Source organism: Physeter macrocephalus, chromosome 21 (assembly GCF_002837175.3).
Source record: "Physeter macrocephalus isolate SW-GA chromosome 21, ASM283717v5, whole genome shotgun sequence".
NCBI lineage: Eukaryota > Metazoa > Chordata > Mammalia > Artiodactyla > Physeteridae > Physeter > Physeter macrocephalus.
Window position 1 is genome coordinate 84,269,992 of NC_041234.1, and position 15,948 is coordinate 84,285,939.

The 15,948-nt window shown below is 43.1% G+C and overlaps 1 protein-coding gene across 1 annotated transcript in view; it reads right to left on the minus strand.

Annotated features, from left to right (window-relative positions):
• Window positions 1–7,385: 7,385 nt before the first annotated feature.
• Window positions 7,386–15,948, minus strand: part of GUCY2F (guanylate cyclase 2F, retinal) — an 82,398-nt gene continuing 73,835 nt past the window's right edge. The window contains exons 17-19 of the mRNA XM_007105795.2: window positions 12,924–13,018; window positions 7,567–7,655; window positions 7,386–7,473 (exon numbers count right to left, since the gene is read on the minus strand). Coding sequence (XP_007105857.2) covers window positions 7,386–7,473; window positions 7,567–7,655; window positions 12,924–13,018 — 272 coding nt within the window. The remainder of the gene's footprint in view (window positions 7,474–7,566; window positions 7,656–12,923; window positions 13,019–15,948) is intronic.

Consider the following 15,948-nt stretch of genomic DNA (forward strand, 5'->3'; position numbering starts at 1 on the left):
TTGGGGACAAGAGACCAAGTCAACCCAAGACTGACCTATGAGACAGGTTCTGCAGACTCACAACCATCCCAGTGAATTTAATCTGACCCTAGATTGCTCCTGGACCAAGGGATACCCAAAAGAACAAGCAGGTCTTGCTTGTTAACTTAATTGGGACATCAAATATGTCCCAATTACGTTAATATACTGCCACTTATAAAGAACCTACCTCCATCAGCTAGTCCCCTAGAGGATTCTAAGTATTTGCTTGGAGCAATTGCTTTTCCTTTGATCTCTCATTCCAGAAAAGCATGGTCATGAGAAATTCACCTGGGACTGCTTCCCATGCTGGGCTCAATCACCCTGAGGTAGCTGGAGCCAGTGAGTGCAGGGGCAAAGTCCCTCCCTGGCCAGACTATGCCCACTGGGTACAGAACTGTACCCACAACTCAGGTTTCATGGCTCTGGAGGAGAAAGGTGTTGTCAACAATAGTAATCAGAATTGGTTCTTATCTCGCTTTGAAGTTTGCAGGCTTGGTTCTCCTCTGACTTTCCTCCCCTTATACTGGAGCTCTTATCTGGATGATGGGCACAGTGAAAATGTTCCTAAGATGTCCTCTGAAGTCAGGCCTCTTCTCAGGTATTTCTGATACTTTAATTCTATAAATAGGACTAAGACCATGTGCTTTCAACTAACAAATGAATCCATAAGGCTGGGCAGAATTGGAGGTTTGTTTTTCACCCACTTGTGCCAAATCAACTTAGGAACATGTATGGCTCTGAATGAGATCCTGTCTGCATGATAAAGGTGATTTAGTGACCAAGAAATCTGCAATTTTTTCTCTCTCTCTCTCTCTCTCTGGACTGTGATGTCAATACAGTCACCTAGCTCAAAACACCCCAAACCAAAGTATTCCTGCCAAACTTATGCCCATACGTACACTTAGGGGTCTTTCCCCAGGATCTCTAAGAAGTGTTTCTAAGGGTCAAGGGTTGTCCTTGATAACTCAGATGTCTTTTTGACTTGGTAAGAGCAGTTCCTCTTTTACTGACTAGATGGTGACTTTAGGAAGATAGCTTCTCCTCTCTGGACCCTAATTTACTTTTCCACATTTCAACACGGTTGATGGTCTCCAGGGCCCTGCCAGGTCTATAACTCTATGTGCGCACATTCATTTGCTTGGAATTAGGTCACCTTTGAAAAATCTTTAGTGGCATCTGGAGCCACTCTAATTTGCAGTGAGCCAAAGTTAGCATATAGATTAATAGTCACCTCTGCTCTCAGTGCCTCTTTGAAAGAGATCCACTATTGCTTGTCCTGCAGCAAATCCAAACTGGAAAGGAGGTAAGATAGCACAGTTTTTACAAACCACTCCAGAGAAACCCAAACAACATACAAATAACAGATGTATTGTAGGTTTTTAAAAGGTACCTTGTGTCTATGTCTGTGGTCTACCTATCAGTCATCTTGAGCTGAGAAGACGGCATGGACCAGAGAAGGGGTAAGAGAGAATCGTATTGCACAGATTCCATTATTTTAATGGGCTAGGGGTAACCAGCCAGGTGGGAAATGTGCTTGATTAAGTCGACTAGCTTTGGCTGAAGAGGAGGCTAAAATAAAAGGGCCAATCCATTGTGGCCTTCTGTCTAATTAATGCTTACTTGATTCAACTGAGTTTTCAAGTTACATCCAATTGTTTGATGTCACATAGATGTGACCACCCAGTGTACGAAGTATTACCATTTGGCCGTTTGCCACCTCCCACTCCTTGCAAGTTGATTCCACTTGGCTTAAGGACAAGAATGTGATGAGATGAGTAGCTTGGTAATAAAGTTGTTTATACTAAGTCTAAGACAAGGTAGGCAGAATGGGAGTCCTTGGAACAACACTTTTTGGTAGAGTAGTTTTGTGTAGTAAACCAAGTTACAGATGAGGTAGATAGCCATCTGCTATCTCCTCCTGCTTAGCTACATCGAGTGAAATAAAGAATAAGTGGATCACTGAAAGCTGCCCCCAATCTAAACAGATTCAGCCTCTGCCACCAGATATATGAGTAACACTGCCAGCAATAAAGTAAAATAAAAGTAAAGTGGACTAATTTGAGAATCAGGCTGACTTCAGGTATTCTTTGGCTGGATGGATGTTATAATAACATGCGATAATCTATGAAGTGAGCCCAAACAGGAAGGATAAAATAGAATAAATGACCTAAAGGGATTTTGAGCAATTTCAATTTCCTTTGTGCCTTTCTGTGTTTTCTAAATTTTCTACAATGAACATGTATTGCTGTTGAGATCAGTAAGAAAAAAAAAATCTAAAGAGATTTAAATAATCCCCCATGGGATGACCATTCTGTTACGTTACGTTTGTAGAGTACAGTCAAACCTCAAGTAAGCAGAACCCAGCTTGAAGTTCATCAGCATTTGGCTTTCTTTTTCCAATAATCCATTTTGAGTAGAGGCAAATCACAAGAAAACAAGCAGATATAAGGGATGTGGTGAAACTGATTTAGATAGCTATTTGAAAACCTTGTTTAAATTGTTTTCTAAATATTTTGTTTTGCACAAAGAATATAGTTTACTTAGGAAAACATCATTTTGAAAAAATCATTTTGGTCCCTCTTAACCACCAACTCAAGCTCCTGTGTTATTACTGACAGATGAATAGAGAAATATAAGAATCAGGCTATACTCCACTAAATAAATCAAATGGTACATGAAAGTAGAGAGTGTTTTTCTTCTCCATAAATAATTAAAACACTAAGGCAAATTGAAGAAAGCTTAGTTTTGGTCAATGCAGAAGGCCTTAATGGAAAAGAATCCAAGAAGAATGGATGGTTTTAGATAGAGGTTCATGATAGACTCGAGCAAAGGAAGATGTGATCATGACCAAGACAGGACTAGCAGGCTCAGAGGGCAGTACCACCTCCTCTAGGAGAAGTAAAGTCATGTTTTAAGTTGGTACCTTTCTTTGAAACTTCCCTCAGGCTTTGCCTCTTTCTAGAAGTCTTAAAAGTTCAGCTTTTGACTGAACCTTGCCACCAGTAGAAGATGATATTTCATGTCTCCTCCTCCACTGCCATGTCTAGAGAAAGGGATTAGAAACTCAGTTCAAGGAGATTGAAAGGCAACTTGAGCCTTTTCTGCATCCTCTTGAACAGCTTTAGTATAGTAAATAGACCACCCTGAGGCTGAGAGAAGTGAGCTTCTGTGAAGAGAGTAGTCCAAGGGCGCTTTGACTGAAGACTGAGGGAAAAATGCTGGGAAGAGCTTGTGACTCTAAGCTCAGATTCAGGGTGAGCTGATAATGGAAAAATTAAATATTAGTGAGAAAGGTATCAAATTATACCTTAGGCATTTCTTTCTTTAAAAAGGCTTGTTCTAAAAGAATTAACTGCTTTACTGGCTGATATGTTTGGGTTCAGCTGTTTTAATAAAGAGATTATTTTTTTATAATAAAAGAGAGGAAAAGCTTGCTTAACTATTTTAAACATGCCTGTGACTTAAGCCTTATTGCTTCGGTCCATGTGACTGTGGCAGTCCACTGCCAATAACCCCTTGAAAGTAGGAAAACTAAAAGAATAAAGTAAAAGCAAATGTTCAAAGGGATTTAGTTTAAGGGCAGGGGTAGGGGCTTGAAAGGCAGGGTGGACAGGGGAAGGGAGGGAAAGTACCAGACTGTAAGGGAATTGCTCAAGTCAATCTACGGCCGCTGTATCTTTTACCCTAACAATATCTCTTACATCTCTTCCGTCATGTTCAGAATGTGACCCTGAGGGCCAGTGAGATACTCACCTAGCAAGGACAATTCAATTGTGTTGCCTAGATTCTCCTTACTTAGACAAGAAAAGACACCATGACGGTTTTGGAAAGATTTTGAGTAATAAGCAATCTGAAAACAAAGGAACTTCTTCTTAGCCCTCAGTTATCCAAACAACACAGTTAACCAGACTCTTCTCCCCCCTCCTCTTCCCTATGCATTCCAGCCAACTGAGGTCACAGTGCACTGGGATTCAGATGTATGTTTGCTGGAAGATGTTTTTTCCTGGCACTAATCTCACAGTATCTGAGTTATAAATTGTGCTCATTAAATACTTTCTAGAGATTCAAACGAAATGAAAAAGAAAACAAAGTGCCTCCTACTTTTTTTCCGTGAAAATAGAGAGCTTCTTATCTTAGTCCAAGTAGGGTCTGCTCTTTTAGAATGACTAAACTTGGAGGTGGTTCTCTGCCCTTCCTTAGGGTTCACATCCATTGTAGTATACATTCAAATGGCCTTTTGGTGATAGCTGTGTAGTGAGCGAAGCTTATTAAAGTTACTTCCCAGGGGCCCCCTTACAGTGGAATTAGGCTTGAATAACCCTAGACATTGGTCATCATCCTCAGAGGTATAGTCATTCACTAATTTCTTGCCCAGGCAGAACAATTTGTTGAACTGGAGTGAGCTTTTCCATTGCCTCACCAAGAGAAGATGCCAATCTTGGAGCCCTTTGCTCCTGGGTGGGAGAAAAAGAAAACAGTAAGTAGACCTTCTCCATCCTAGGCCTTTCACAGGATTTCAGTACGAATGATTCCAAGCCCTGCAACATCATGCTACTCCGCCAGCAGTTTGCAAATTGCTAAACCTTCCTGGGTCGTTGAACAAATAAACATTATTTCGTTTGTCAGGATTCCATAATTACAATTGCATAATGTTGCTATTTACAAGGTTTTTACAGATTTAACAAAAAAAGAGGAGGCACATTAATACATAGGTAATTCTCAACTTACTAATGAGATGTGTCCTAAACATTTATAAGTCAATGACTTGGAGTTTGGAATGCCTTGCTGCATAGAAACTGTGTTACATATGTGGTGGTCAGGTTTCTAGGCCAGTACACCAAGGCTGCTCTAACCCACATGAAGCAGAGTTATATTAGCCCTCTGGCTGAGGTCCTAGGTCCTGAGAGAAGGAAAAGCATTCTTTCTTCCCATTCTTTGGGTCCAAGGAAAACCCAAAGCAAAAGTTTTAAAGTAGAGGAATCTAAACTGACTTTTCCACCCTCATACTCGTTTCACCCTTCACACATCTAGGGATCCATTGCTCGTGTCTTGTCCCAAGCCTTTCACTATAATCCTTCATTCTTCAGAACTGCCAACTTCTTCATTTCTCCTAGACCTGATGAAAATGAAACTTCCCAGTCCTCCTGAGCATCTAGCTCAGTTCACCTTCATTATGATATTAGTGATGAATTGCCCCTTACCCTCCAAACTGTATATCTATGGTTGGAAGAGGAGGCTTGTCAACCCCAAATGAACCCCAGTTGGTGAAATTTAAGGGAAAGTAACAACCTCTAGGAAGTTTTAGGAAGTGGTAGATATTGGAGGACAGGAGGAAGGAACTACTAGGTAGACAGCAGGGTGCAGCCTGGAAGGCAAGCCCTGCAGTCACTTCGCCAAAGCTATACCCCCTTTCACAGCATCTTTCCTTCCTCCCTGGCTGACACCACAATGCTCTCTCAAGGTTTCAAGTGTCTCCTCAATGGCTCCCATGGTAGTGGCAGTGCGTGTGAGGCATTCCTAGATCTTGTGGGTATTTTATAAGTTGAGTCTATCTCACTAAGAGTCAGCCTGAAAGTTCATAGAAAGTTGGAAACATTCTGGAATAGGTGGTGTTAGTCGGTGGCATCAACATAGGACATTTAATGAAAGGTAAGTGAGATGTCTGGGAGCTCTTGGATTTAGGTCAAGCCTTCTGAAATTTGTTAAGGGGGCTCTTTTTGAGGACTTCTGTGATTTGTACAGCCTGCCAAGGCCATTGTGGTCAATTAACACGCTGGTTAAAGCACAAGTGCTGATGAGGCCAGGATCAGAGGTCAAATCCACTTTGGGGCCAGTTGGCTTCAATCCGTTCCACAGATGCACAGCCCACGGAATCTTGCCCTCTATCAAGGGGATCCAGATGAGTGAGTGTAAATGGCCTCAGCTACATCCATCTCCAGTGCTGGGAAAGCGCTACCAAGCACACAGCCAATGACGGCGAGTCAGCTGCAGTGTTTTCTGCTGCAAACTCCAACACATTCTTAGGAATGGATAGGTTCTTGTGCAGTACCTCCAATGCCTGTGCCACCCTGCCAGAGGGAAAACCCTTCAGGAGCTTCCAAACCCTTTCCTGCTGTGAGAGAGAGACAGAGACAGAGGCAGAGACCGAGACTGACTGTGTGCTGTGTGTCTTGGGTGTTTCTTTCCCCACAGGAAAGAATGTCTTGGAGACTGGATGAATGTGTGTTCCAGTTGATTATCTGCTTGTATTCGTTAGGAGGAAAGAACAGAGCTGGGTCCCAGGTGGCAGGGTGGCAGAGGGTGGTGCAGGGGGCTGCAGGGCAACCACATGCTCAGTACAGAAGCTTTCTGAAGCATAAATGTTATGACACATAGAGGGTACCTGTGATAGTCACAGAAATGAGGATGCATTGGGTTTTGGTAGGAGAAAAGCAGTCATCGAGCACTGACAAAGTCAACAAAGGCTAGTGGAAATATAGGAAGAATGTGGATGCCTTTGGTAGCTGCTGTTGGAATTGTGATTATTCTGGAACATGTTAAAAAGACAAGGGAGCAGGAGTGTGTGGAGATGCCCTAATGTTTACTTTAGAATCGTGTGATTTCCAAGGATATGTGGAGAGAGCAATGGGTCTGAGGGTCAGTGTCTCCATGAAAGAGAGAATAAGAAAGCAAGATAACGAAGAGAAAAGATACTGACAGGAGCCCAATAAAGCAATGGATTCCTCAGAGATAAATACATAGGGAGAACTCTTGATAAATAGGCTGTTGTTGCTGCTTCGGAATGATACCCTTCTAGTAGGGGAGGAAGGATGAGGGAAATTGTCCTGAATTCAAGCCAGGCAGTCTAGGAGTTGCCAGTCTTATTTTGGTTGGCAATACCAACCTCAGAAGCAATTGGGCAGGGCCTGCAGAGGAAATGACATAAGCATCCCCTCGAAGATGATCTTGCCAATAGATCCTGGGGAAAGGGGGCCGTTGCAATATTGCCGTGTGGCTTAAATAGAGGTGAGTCTCTAAAGACCAGAGGTGGCTCACCGTGAGGCCCAAGTGCTCGACAATGAGACAGATGGGTGCACCTGCCTGATAACTGGATAACAAGGCCAGCCTCATTAACATTCAAATACGTTATCAGTGAGGAGGAGATCTCTCTAAGGCCGGGGCAGCTGACCTGCCTCAGATGCAGCTTGCTCTGCAATAGGTCTCCCCACAAGGTTTTTGCACAACTCAGTGGAGCTTGGAAATTCACCAACTCCATCACACTCTGCCAACAGAATGTAGGCTGAGACTGGCACCCATGCCAAAGGGAGCCCCAGCTTTGAATATTTGGCCAGTTCCTGGGCTCTGTTTTCCTGCTGGCCATTACCTTACGGCTTGTTTCTCACCAGCTGCTTTTCTGCCTTTCTTCTTTGGAAGGCTGCGATCTCCACTGGTTGCAGGCCATGGCCCACTTGCCTGTGGGGCAGGAGAGACACAAAAATAGTTAACGAAGAGAGTGTGGCAGAGAGGGGCATGGGAAGATGCTAACTAAATGTGATCTCCACTTACCCATCTTTGCCCACTGGTGGAGGCACGGGAAGGGGCTTCGTGAAACCTTTTTTTCCAACCAGCCAGAAGGTCTCTTCTGTGCCTTTGCCCTTATTATAGAAAATATGGAAAATCTTAAACGTGCTATAACCAATTTTCCTAAAGAAGTCCTTCTGGTCAATAGGGTGCAAACATTCCGTTTGGCTCAGGAACTGCCTCTGCTTTCCGCTTATCACCACTCCCAGGAGTCTTCCTTCCTACACGGCTTCTTTGTCATATATACCTAAGGCTCAGACAAGCTCCATAAGCTGTCACAGCGGCCAGATGAAAAGCGAGCAGCATTTCAAGCTGTCATCCAGATGTTTTGTCTACCCGCTGCCACGCAGCTCCATCTTTGGGAATACATGGATGTTTCGCTTCATAGCAACCAAACATCTGTACGTTCAATCAAAGATTCCGTTTGTCATTTTTGCCATGATCTTTTGGAATTAGGCAACCCATTGTCTTTTATATCTAGAGTACATACCTTCAGAGTCCACCTCCATCCCCAACACTCCACCATCCAATGGCTCTCACAAAACCCAAAAAGGGAATAGAAATGGAAAGCACGCCATGCAACTTTGTTCTTAAGCCCAGGGCATCCTGGCTGCTTTGAGAAGTCTGCATTTCTGCAATGTTCTTTTCTTCCTGCCAAGGGAGACTTACAGAGAGAGACCCCAGGGAGGCCTCCACCTACAGCCCCATTAGTTGACTGTCAAGAACCACAGGTCTGAGAAGAGGAAGGGAATGTAAACTCAAGTTCATTGCCCCAGAGCCTGAGTGATGACCTCAGAAGAGCCAAATTTTCTGCCTCTGCCCTGTCCTCCCCTCTTTCCAATCGACCCTCCTCAACAATGTGGTTCTCTCTCCTCCTTTCAATTCTCTTTTCTCTGTCCTCTCATTTTCCCCAATCCGTAAGGAAAAAAATGTGTTTACTAAGACTGGGAAAAGTAATGGGATGTGTTTCCAACTCATTAATCTGAAATATGGTCTCACTCTCGGCAGATCTCATTTGGAACAGTTCTAAATAGTTTAACTTAGAAATTCCAATTAGGTTTGCCCCCTTTAAATATCAAATCCATTATTCTCTATTTTACATCACATATATCCATCCCTTAACAATCACGACAACAACCATAATAATAATTAGCACATTTAATTGGAGAATCTCAAAGCATTTCGCAAATATTTGGTTCAAGGCTCTGAACGAGCCCTCCATGAGGCGAGTAGGAAGAGAATACCACAACAGCCCAACCTCCATGAACAGGCAACCAACCCACCCTAAACCTAAACCTCAAATAATTGGACTGTTTGGGGCCACTCTGTTTTCAGAAGAAGTGAGCAACTTGAAAATATGCTCCCATCTCTCATTCTTACATTTATTCCACCCTCGTTGTGTCAGGGCTGGGAATACAGAGATGGCTCTGTCCTTAAGGAGCTCACAGTGCAATTAAATAAAAACAATTATCAGGCCATGTCTTGGGCCCTAAACAGAAGCCCAACTCTTCTGCCTCCTCAGCTCTTTATTTTCCTCACAGAACCTAGTACAGTGTCTCATATAGAACAGGTGCTCAGTAAATAGACTGTTCCATTAACTGGCACTCTCATTCCTTGAGTACTTGGAATACTCAAGGTGTCGTTGGACCTCATTTTGGTAAAACATACTCTCAAAACTTGACCCCAACCCCCAACCATAGTTGACTGCTTTTCTTGAGCTCTGGGGGCTATCAGGACAGCATGCCAATCGCCAAGGGAGATTTGCAGATGCCAGGATTGTCTAGATATTTGGGTGAGTCCTGGGACATACTGGCATGCCAAAACTAATGGTTGCAAAATAGGATGGAAGTGTTATGGACTCAGGCAAGCTTCCAAATCAAAGAGTATGCTGGGGAGCTCCAGGGGTTCTCTGAGGTTTTGGAGCCCATCCAGGAGAATTCTTAGAATCCTAGCTCTCTGTTTACCCACCCTACTTTCAAAAATCTGCTGAAGGGAGCGGGGGACACGGGAAAACAAGTATGCAACAACTGAAGCCTAAAGCGAACTCTCTGACTCAGTATCAATCCCTAGGCAGTCCCAGAGACCTCCCAAATAATAGCACCGTACTTTGGCCTGACACTTTTAAGATACTTTGGCACCTTCTGTCTTATTTAATCCTCACAAAAACTGTGGAAAGTAGGTTTATTATTAACCTCATTCTGCAAATGGGGTCCCTGAGGTTTATGGTGATAAAATGACTTGTCAATAAGCAGGCATCGCTGGGACTTGAACCCAACCCTACTAGACTACAAATTTTATTTATTTATTTTTTACTATGACTTTGCTATATTTTACTGAGGTATAATTGACATAAAACATTATATTAGTTTCATGTGTACAACATAATGATTCGATATTTGTATATATTGTGAAATGATCACAACAAGAAGTCTAGTTAACATCTTAGACTCCAAATTTTAAGTGTTCTTCCCTCTACACCATATAGCTTTTCCAACACACTGGAGTCAAGGGGCAGGTCTAGAGGCCAAAAAGCAACTGCGGGGAATTTTAAAGCTTGTGATTAATGATCCGCCTGATAATCACAGGTCAGAAGAGGTCTCCATGTTGAGAAACGGAAGCACAGAGAAGATGAAGTTACTTGTCCAATGTCACACATTGAGTCATTAATGGGACAAGAATTATGGACCAGACCTTCTGACCTTCATGACTCTGTCAATACAACCTCATTACTTCTTAGCTCAGTTGCTGGTGTGTAAATGTCCACCTCTGGCAAGGACAACAGAAACCAGCTAAGAACAACCATTTGGGAATTTTCAGAATGTAAACCTACCTAAGAGGCCCTGGCAAATATATGGGATAAGCCTAGATATATCCAAAGTCTCAGCAAGGAGCTTCAAACTTGTTAGGAAAACAGTAACTGAAACAGGACTCATTCATGTAAGAGAAGAGGTAATAAGATGACTTATCGCCAGGGCTTAGGAGAAAAATATTGAGAAAAGCAGAAATGGCCAGTTAAGCACTGATGATTCTGTGCCAGTATAGTACAAGAGGAGGTTGGAGTGTGCAGGGGAACAGCTTCCCAGAGAGTATGAGCTTCTTATCTCTAAATGTGTCCTCCTCTAAGCTTCCTCATTTTAGTCTCTTTCTTTGTGCTCCCCTCCCACCCAATTACTCAACTTCTCTGTGTTCTCCTCTCTCAGCCAATCCAATCCACATCTTTGATCCCACTAAAAGAAACAACTTAAAGCGTCATCACTCCAGTGAAGGAAATGGGATGGGGGGTAGAGGCGGGAAGAGTGTTGTTACTGGATCCAAGCCTTGAGCTGAAGAGAAGAGGCTCTGATGGAGGAATTTTAAGCATCAGCCAGCTGGAAGGAGAGGATGTTTTTGGCCATCAGCTTTGAAATCACACCTGGCTGGCCATCAAATGTAGTCCTTCTGACCCAGGCACTAGAGCGATTCTTGCTTTCCAGCAGCACAGTGTGGATGCTGGGGGCGGGTGGGGGGGGCGGGTGGTGGTGGAAACGTTGAATCAGAATTTCTAAAGTGTGCTGCTGATGTGGTCTTATTGGGGATATATTGCATGCCCTCAAGGGACAAGGAATCTTCTGTCCCCAAGTCCCTACTAGGTAATAGCCAATACCTGCCTCTGGTGGGGAGGTAGAGGTACAGAGACAGAAAAGATCTCCCCTCCTCTCCCTTCCTTTCTGTGGGTCTTACTTCCTATCCTTATCCTTCTTTTCACTGGCCCTTCCTTTCCCCTGGGGCACCCTCTCTTCTTCTCTCTCGGTATCTCCCTCTCAATCTCTCTTCCTCAGGAGGCCCCTGCCACCCCAATAACCAAGGTCTGACATGGCCTTAGGGGAAGCCTCTCCCGGCCTCTTCCCCCAGATTCCATGGGGTAGGGGAAACGGTGAAGTTGCAAAGGGCCCTTTTGAAGTAGTCCTGCTTTTGTATGTGAACCACCCAAAGATGTGATTGCTCCTGACTGGTATTTGGGGGGGGGGTAATAAAAACCATGGGGATGGGGGTATATGCTTCCTTTTCAGTTTCAAAAATGGCACCTCTTCAGCTCTTAAATTCTCTCTTAAATGAGGGAATCTGTGTCTAGTAGTACAGGCAGGCAAGTGCTTCAGGAAACCAAGCCACCTTTGCCCTCTTCTGCTGAGAAATGACCAAATATATAGAGGGATCACAAACGCCTTGGGTGATTTGATTCATTGCCTAAGTAATATTGTCACCCACATCCTATCTTTGCGTTCTCTGCAGAGGTGGGAAAGAAACCTCTGTCCCCTAATAAGTGACCCATCCCCCCTGCTAGAAGATATTAAGGATCTATTGGAAGGGACAACCTAGGACTAGCCATAAAGGGAATTAATTGATCAACTAGAACCAAGCCTTCCAACCTTTGACTTCTGAAATCCTTTTATATGTAAATTGCCACTATTTGGGGTAGGCATGCAAATGACAGAAACAAACTGTGCATCACTCAGTGCCCGGATTTTGCTTTGCCCAAGAATAATCACTGAGGAAATAATTTTCATGGACAATGGTATCATAGAAAGACTACTGAATGGGAAGTCAGGCTTCCTGGGTTATGGCTTGACTCTGCTATCAACTGATTATATGGCCCTGATCAAATTACTTCACCTTTTGGGGCCTTGGCTCTTCATCTGACAATGGAGTTAAATTATCAAATCTCTAGAGTCTCTTACAGTTGGGACAACCAGGGGCCCTGGGGAACCCAGAGGAAGATGAAAAGAATCCAGTGGAAATGGTGAAAAAAGAAAAAGGACTATTACTATAATCCTGAATCCCAGATTAAGTGATAGTCCTAACAGAGAAAAGGCAGTATAAAATGTTTGTCTTTCCTCAGAACTGACTGGTCCTTGGGGAAAGACATAAAGCCTCTCTGTAAACAGGGGGTCAATGTTGTGGATGAAAAATCAGAAAGGAGAGCCACCAAGCAGATGGACAGAAAACCCAAACTCCCCAATACTGTAGCACTGCCACATACTAAATGAAATGGAAGTTAGAAAATGTAAATAATAGTGCCGCTCACTGAAATGCCAAATTCTGGACAATTTTCTAAGAGAGAAAAATGCAACTCCTAGTCAGAAAAAATGCAGAGGGATCTTAACGATCCTTCTCACTGTAGCCATATTTTAAAGGAATGAAAAGTGAGGCAAAAAGGAACAATCTATTGGGAACCAGAAATGGAGCTGGAAATTCTGCCCCAATTACAGTCAGACACCCAGGTAAACTCTTTCAGCAGACCATGACCTCTCCAGGAGCAGGTGTGTCCAAGTGGTTTGACTCAAAAAAACAAAAGGACATTATACCTTGAGCTCTGTCCTTCCTCGAAGCTCCACTTCATAGCCTTCACTCAGGGTTCGAAGAATTGTCACCGTGCTGTGACTGACGTGAATGCGATAAGCTGTAAAAGCAAGAGAGGCATGACTTTGGATCTTTTCAGGTAAAATCAGGGAGAAAAATATTAATGTAATAAGTGCCCCCACTTCTAAATGAACTGGACCCTAAGCAAAGTCCCTGAGAGAGAGAAAGAGAGAGCTTTAGTTAGAGTTTCACAGGAGGAGGGGAGGGAGATGGATGGCTTTCCCCCCCAGGCCAAACACCAAATAAAACATTAGCTGTAGCACCTATCAGCCTCCTAGACACTATCTCAGATGAAATACCATGCAATAGAAAGGTGTTCACTCAACTTGAGGTCTGAGATGAAGAAAAAAGCAACCACTACTTTGCTCTCAGCTGAAGCGTGACCTCCTCTGAGGGAAGTTAAGCTTCAGCAGCCACTCTCACAGGCTGCTGCTGGATCTGAACCCCCAAGGTTTGCACATCCTACTTAAGAGGCAAAAGGCTGTCTCTTCCATATACATCCATCCAACTGTCTTTCAGTATTGCTGAACTTAAAATAAAACATCAGTGAGAAATGTCCCAAGACCTCTGCCAACCTTCTGTGGTGACTACATCTATAGCTGTCCTTTGGGTGGGTGCCTCTAGCTGTGTACACACATGAATGGATCATTTTCCAACTAATAATCCCAAATTGGGATGAGAGCTTTATATGAGGAACTATGACTAAAACTTCTTTTTAGAAATTAAGTGTAATTCTTTGGTGAAGAACAAGCATTTAACTGAGGTAGGATCCTTAACTGTCCTGAAAACTGTCATCCTATGAAGTAAGACCTTGTTCAAGTTGTGTTCAATAAAAGTCCAAGACAGTCTCACACACACTTGAGAAAGTAATTCTTTTAGAATCTGAGTACAATCTGAGCAGCAAGTCATGGCTGAAAAGAACTGCAAGAAATGTCTGCTGTGTTCTACAATGACTTTCCTTCTCTTGACAGCCCAGTATTGTTTGTATCTTCCTCACTACCTCATGGTCACCCAAAACCTCTGCTCCAAAAAGGTTGTCCCATCCTTAAAATTCACCTAGTGTGTCCCGAGCCAGCCCTATGTGTGATATTCCACTAGCATCTTGTTGTGAGGGAACATTTCAGTAGAATAATCCTACTGATGGGGAACACACAGCTCAATACAGAGAGATGGCTCATTCCAGCCACCATCCAGTTCTGTGGCAAGGAAGATCACTCCAGGGCTGGGTTACTAGTCACTTCCACTCCAGAATCAGTAGATTCAACTGAGCATAAAGGAGGTTTTGATGAAATTGATTTTTTTTTTAAAAAAAATAGACCTATGACACGTCCTAGTCTCATATCCAACATGAAATTAGTCTACCTCTTTACGGATCTTCACTCAGGAGTGGCGCTTAATGTCGTATTTCAGTCCCAGTCATTAGCGTCCAGAAAAGCACTCTAACCAGTTCCTGTAGTGCAGAGACCACATATGTATGCTTCTTTGTATCCCTCACAGTGCCTTCCTTGCATAGTCAGTGCTTAATATACACTGCTGTGCATGATTCACTCCATTTTCTCCTTCCTAGCTGATCACTGGACAAGGTGCTGCCTGAATCTGAAAATTCACTTTCTGCTCTCAACTCTGTATTTCCAACGTGAAATGTGTGGAGTGAGTTTCCCTGGTGCAGACCAGAATATGACTTCGGTGTTCTACAAGCTTACATCAGTCCAGAGTACTGTGCCAAATCTGCATTGTGTTTCCATGATCAATTTCACTTCATCTTGGGTTGCACTTCCAGAGCAAAGTTATATGCGTGCAGTAGTTCCTGGATGACTCCTTCCATGGCCTCTGCCATATCTGTGGAGTTCGAAGACTTTCCCAGATGTCAGAAAATTTATTCTGACAACAGCTTCTAAGTTCCATGCTGCCTCCTTAATCATGACTGCACAGGCTAGATTGACTAAGACTGGACCCATTGTGCAAGGCTGTTTCCACACATGAGTGATGAGGAGGGGGGGGTCAGACAGGGCACCACCCACTGTGATATAGGCCACCATCATCAGGGACTTGTTTACGTATATTGCTGAAGTTTGAGAAGAGCTTGTCTTGCTTAGTAGCTGCCAGAGCCAGGGCTGCTAAGGGCTTAAGTGTTTTTTTTTAAATGTAAAAGCCATGAAAACTATATATAGAATCTATTGTGGTTCTTGATGCTTTTTTTATACTAGCTTGAACAAATCGCTTTGCTCAACCATAATATAGGTAAAGCACCTTTTGATTCTGACATTGCCTTAATAGTAGCATGACTTAATGGTTTGTACAGTTTTCTTCTCAAAGAAGTAGGGAGAAATGGTATCTTTGATACCATGCCTGTTTTGGTAGAAGCTAAGAGTTTTATATACAGGCAAGTTGAAATTAATTATTTCAGAATTCCAAGCTCCTTAGATTGAGGGATTATTGCTAGCTAAATTTGAGGGCACTATTTGATGAAGCCAGAACTCCTGGGGTCGTAACGAGTTCAAAAAGAGGACTAGAGCAGCAAACAGCAGCTGGCTGGGAGACAGCTGGCTCTGGGTGTGTCTCCACAAACTAGCTGAAAAACTGAAAAATGTCAGTCCCTTACCTATTTCCTTTTTCAATATGACGCTCCCAGACCCACTGGGTTGGCCAATTTGTTCCTTTACTCAAAGGATTTTTTTGAGTTGTTTTGATCAAATTGTCTGGCTGTTTCAGCGTCACCTAGCTACAGCTTCACGTCTAGAACAACATCATGTTCAATCCAACATCACCCCCTGCTGGTTTGCCTTTAGAGACCAAAATAATGTGTGTTAAATCTTCATCTTCTCAAGTTATCTTTGATTTTTCTTTGAAACATTAAAACATCTCTCAGTTCTCTTTCCCCTCTCTTTTTTAAGAAAATATTTATTATTATTATTATTTTTTTTTTACTTGGCTGTGCCGGGTCTTAGTTGTGGCTTGGGCGGTTTTTAG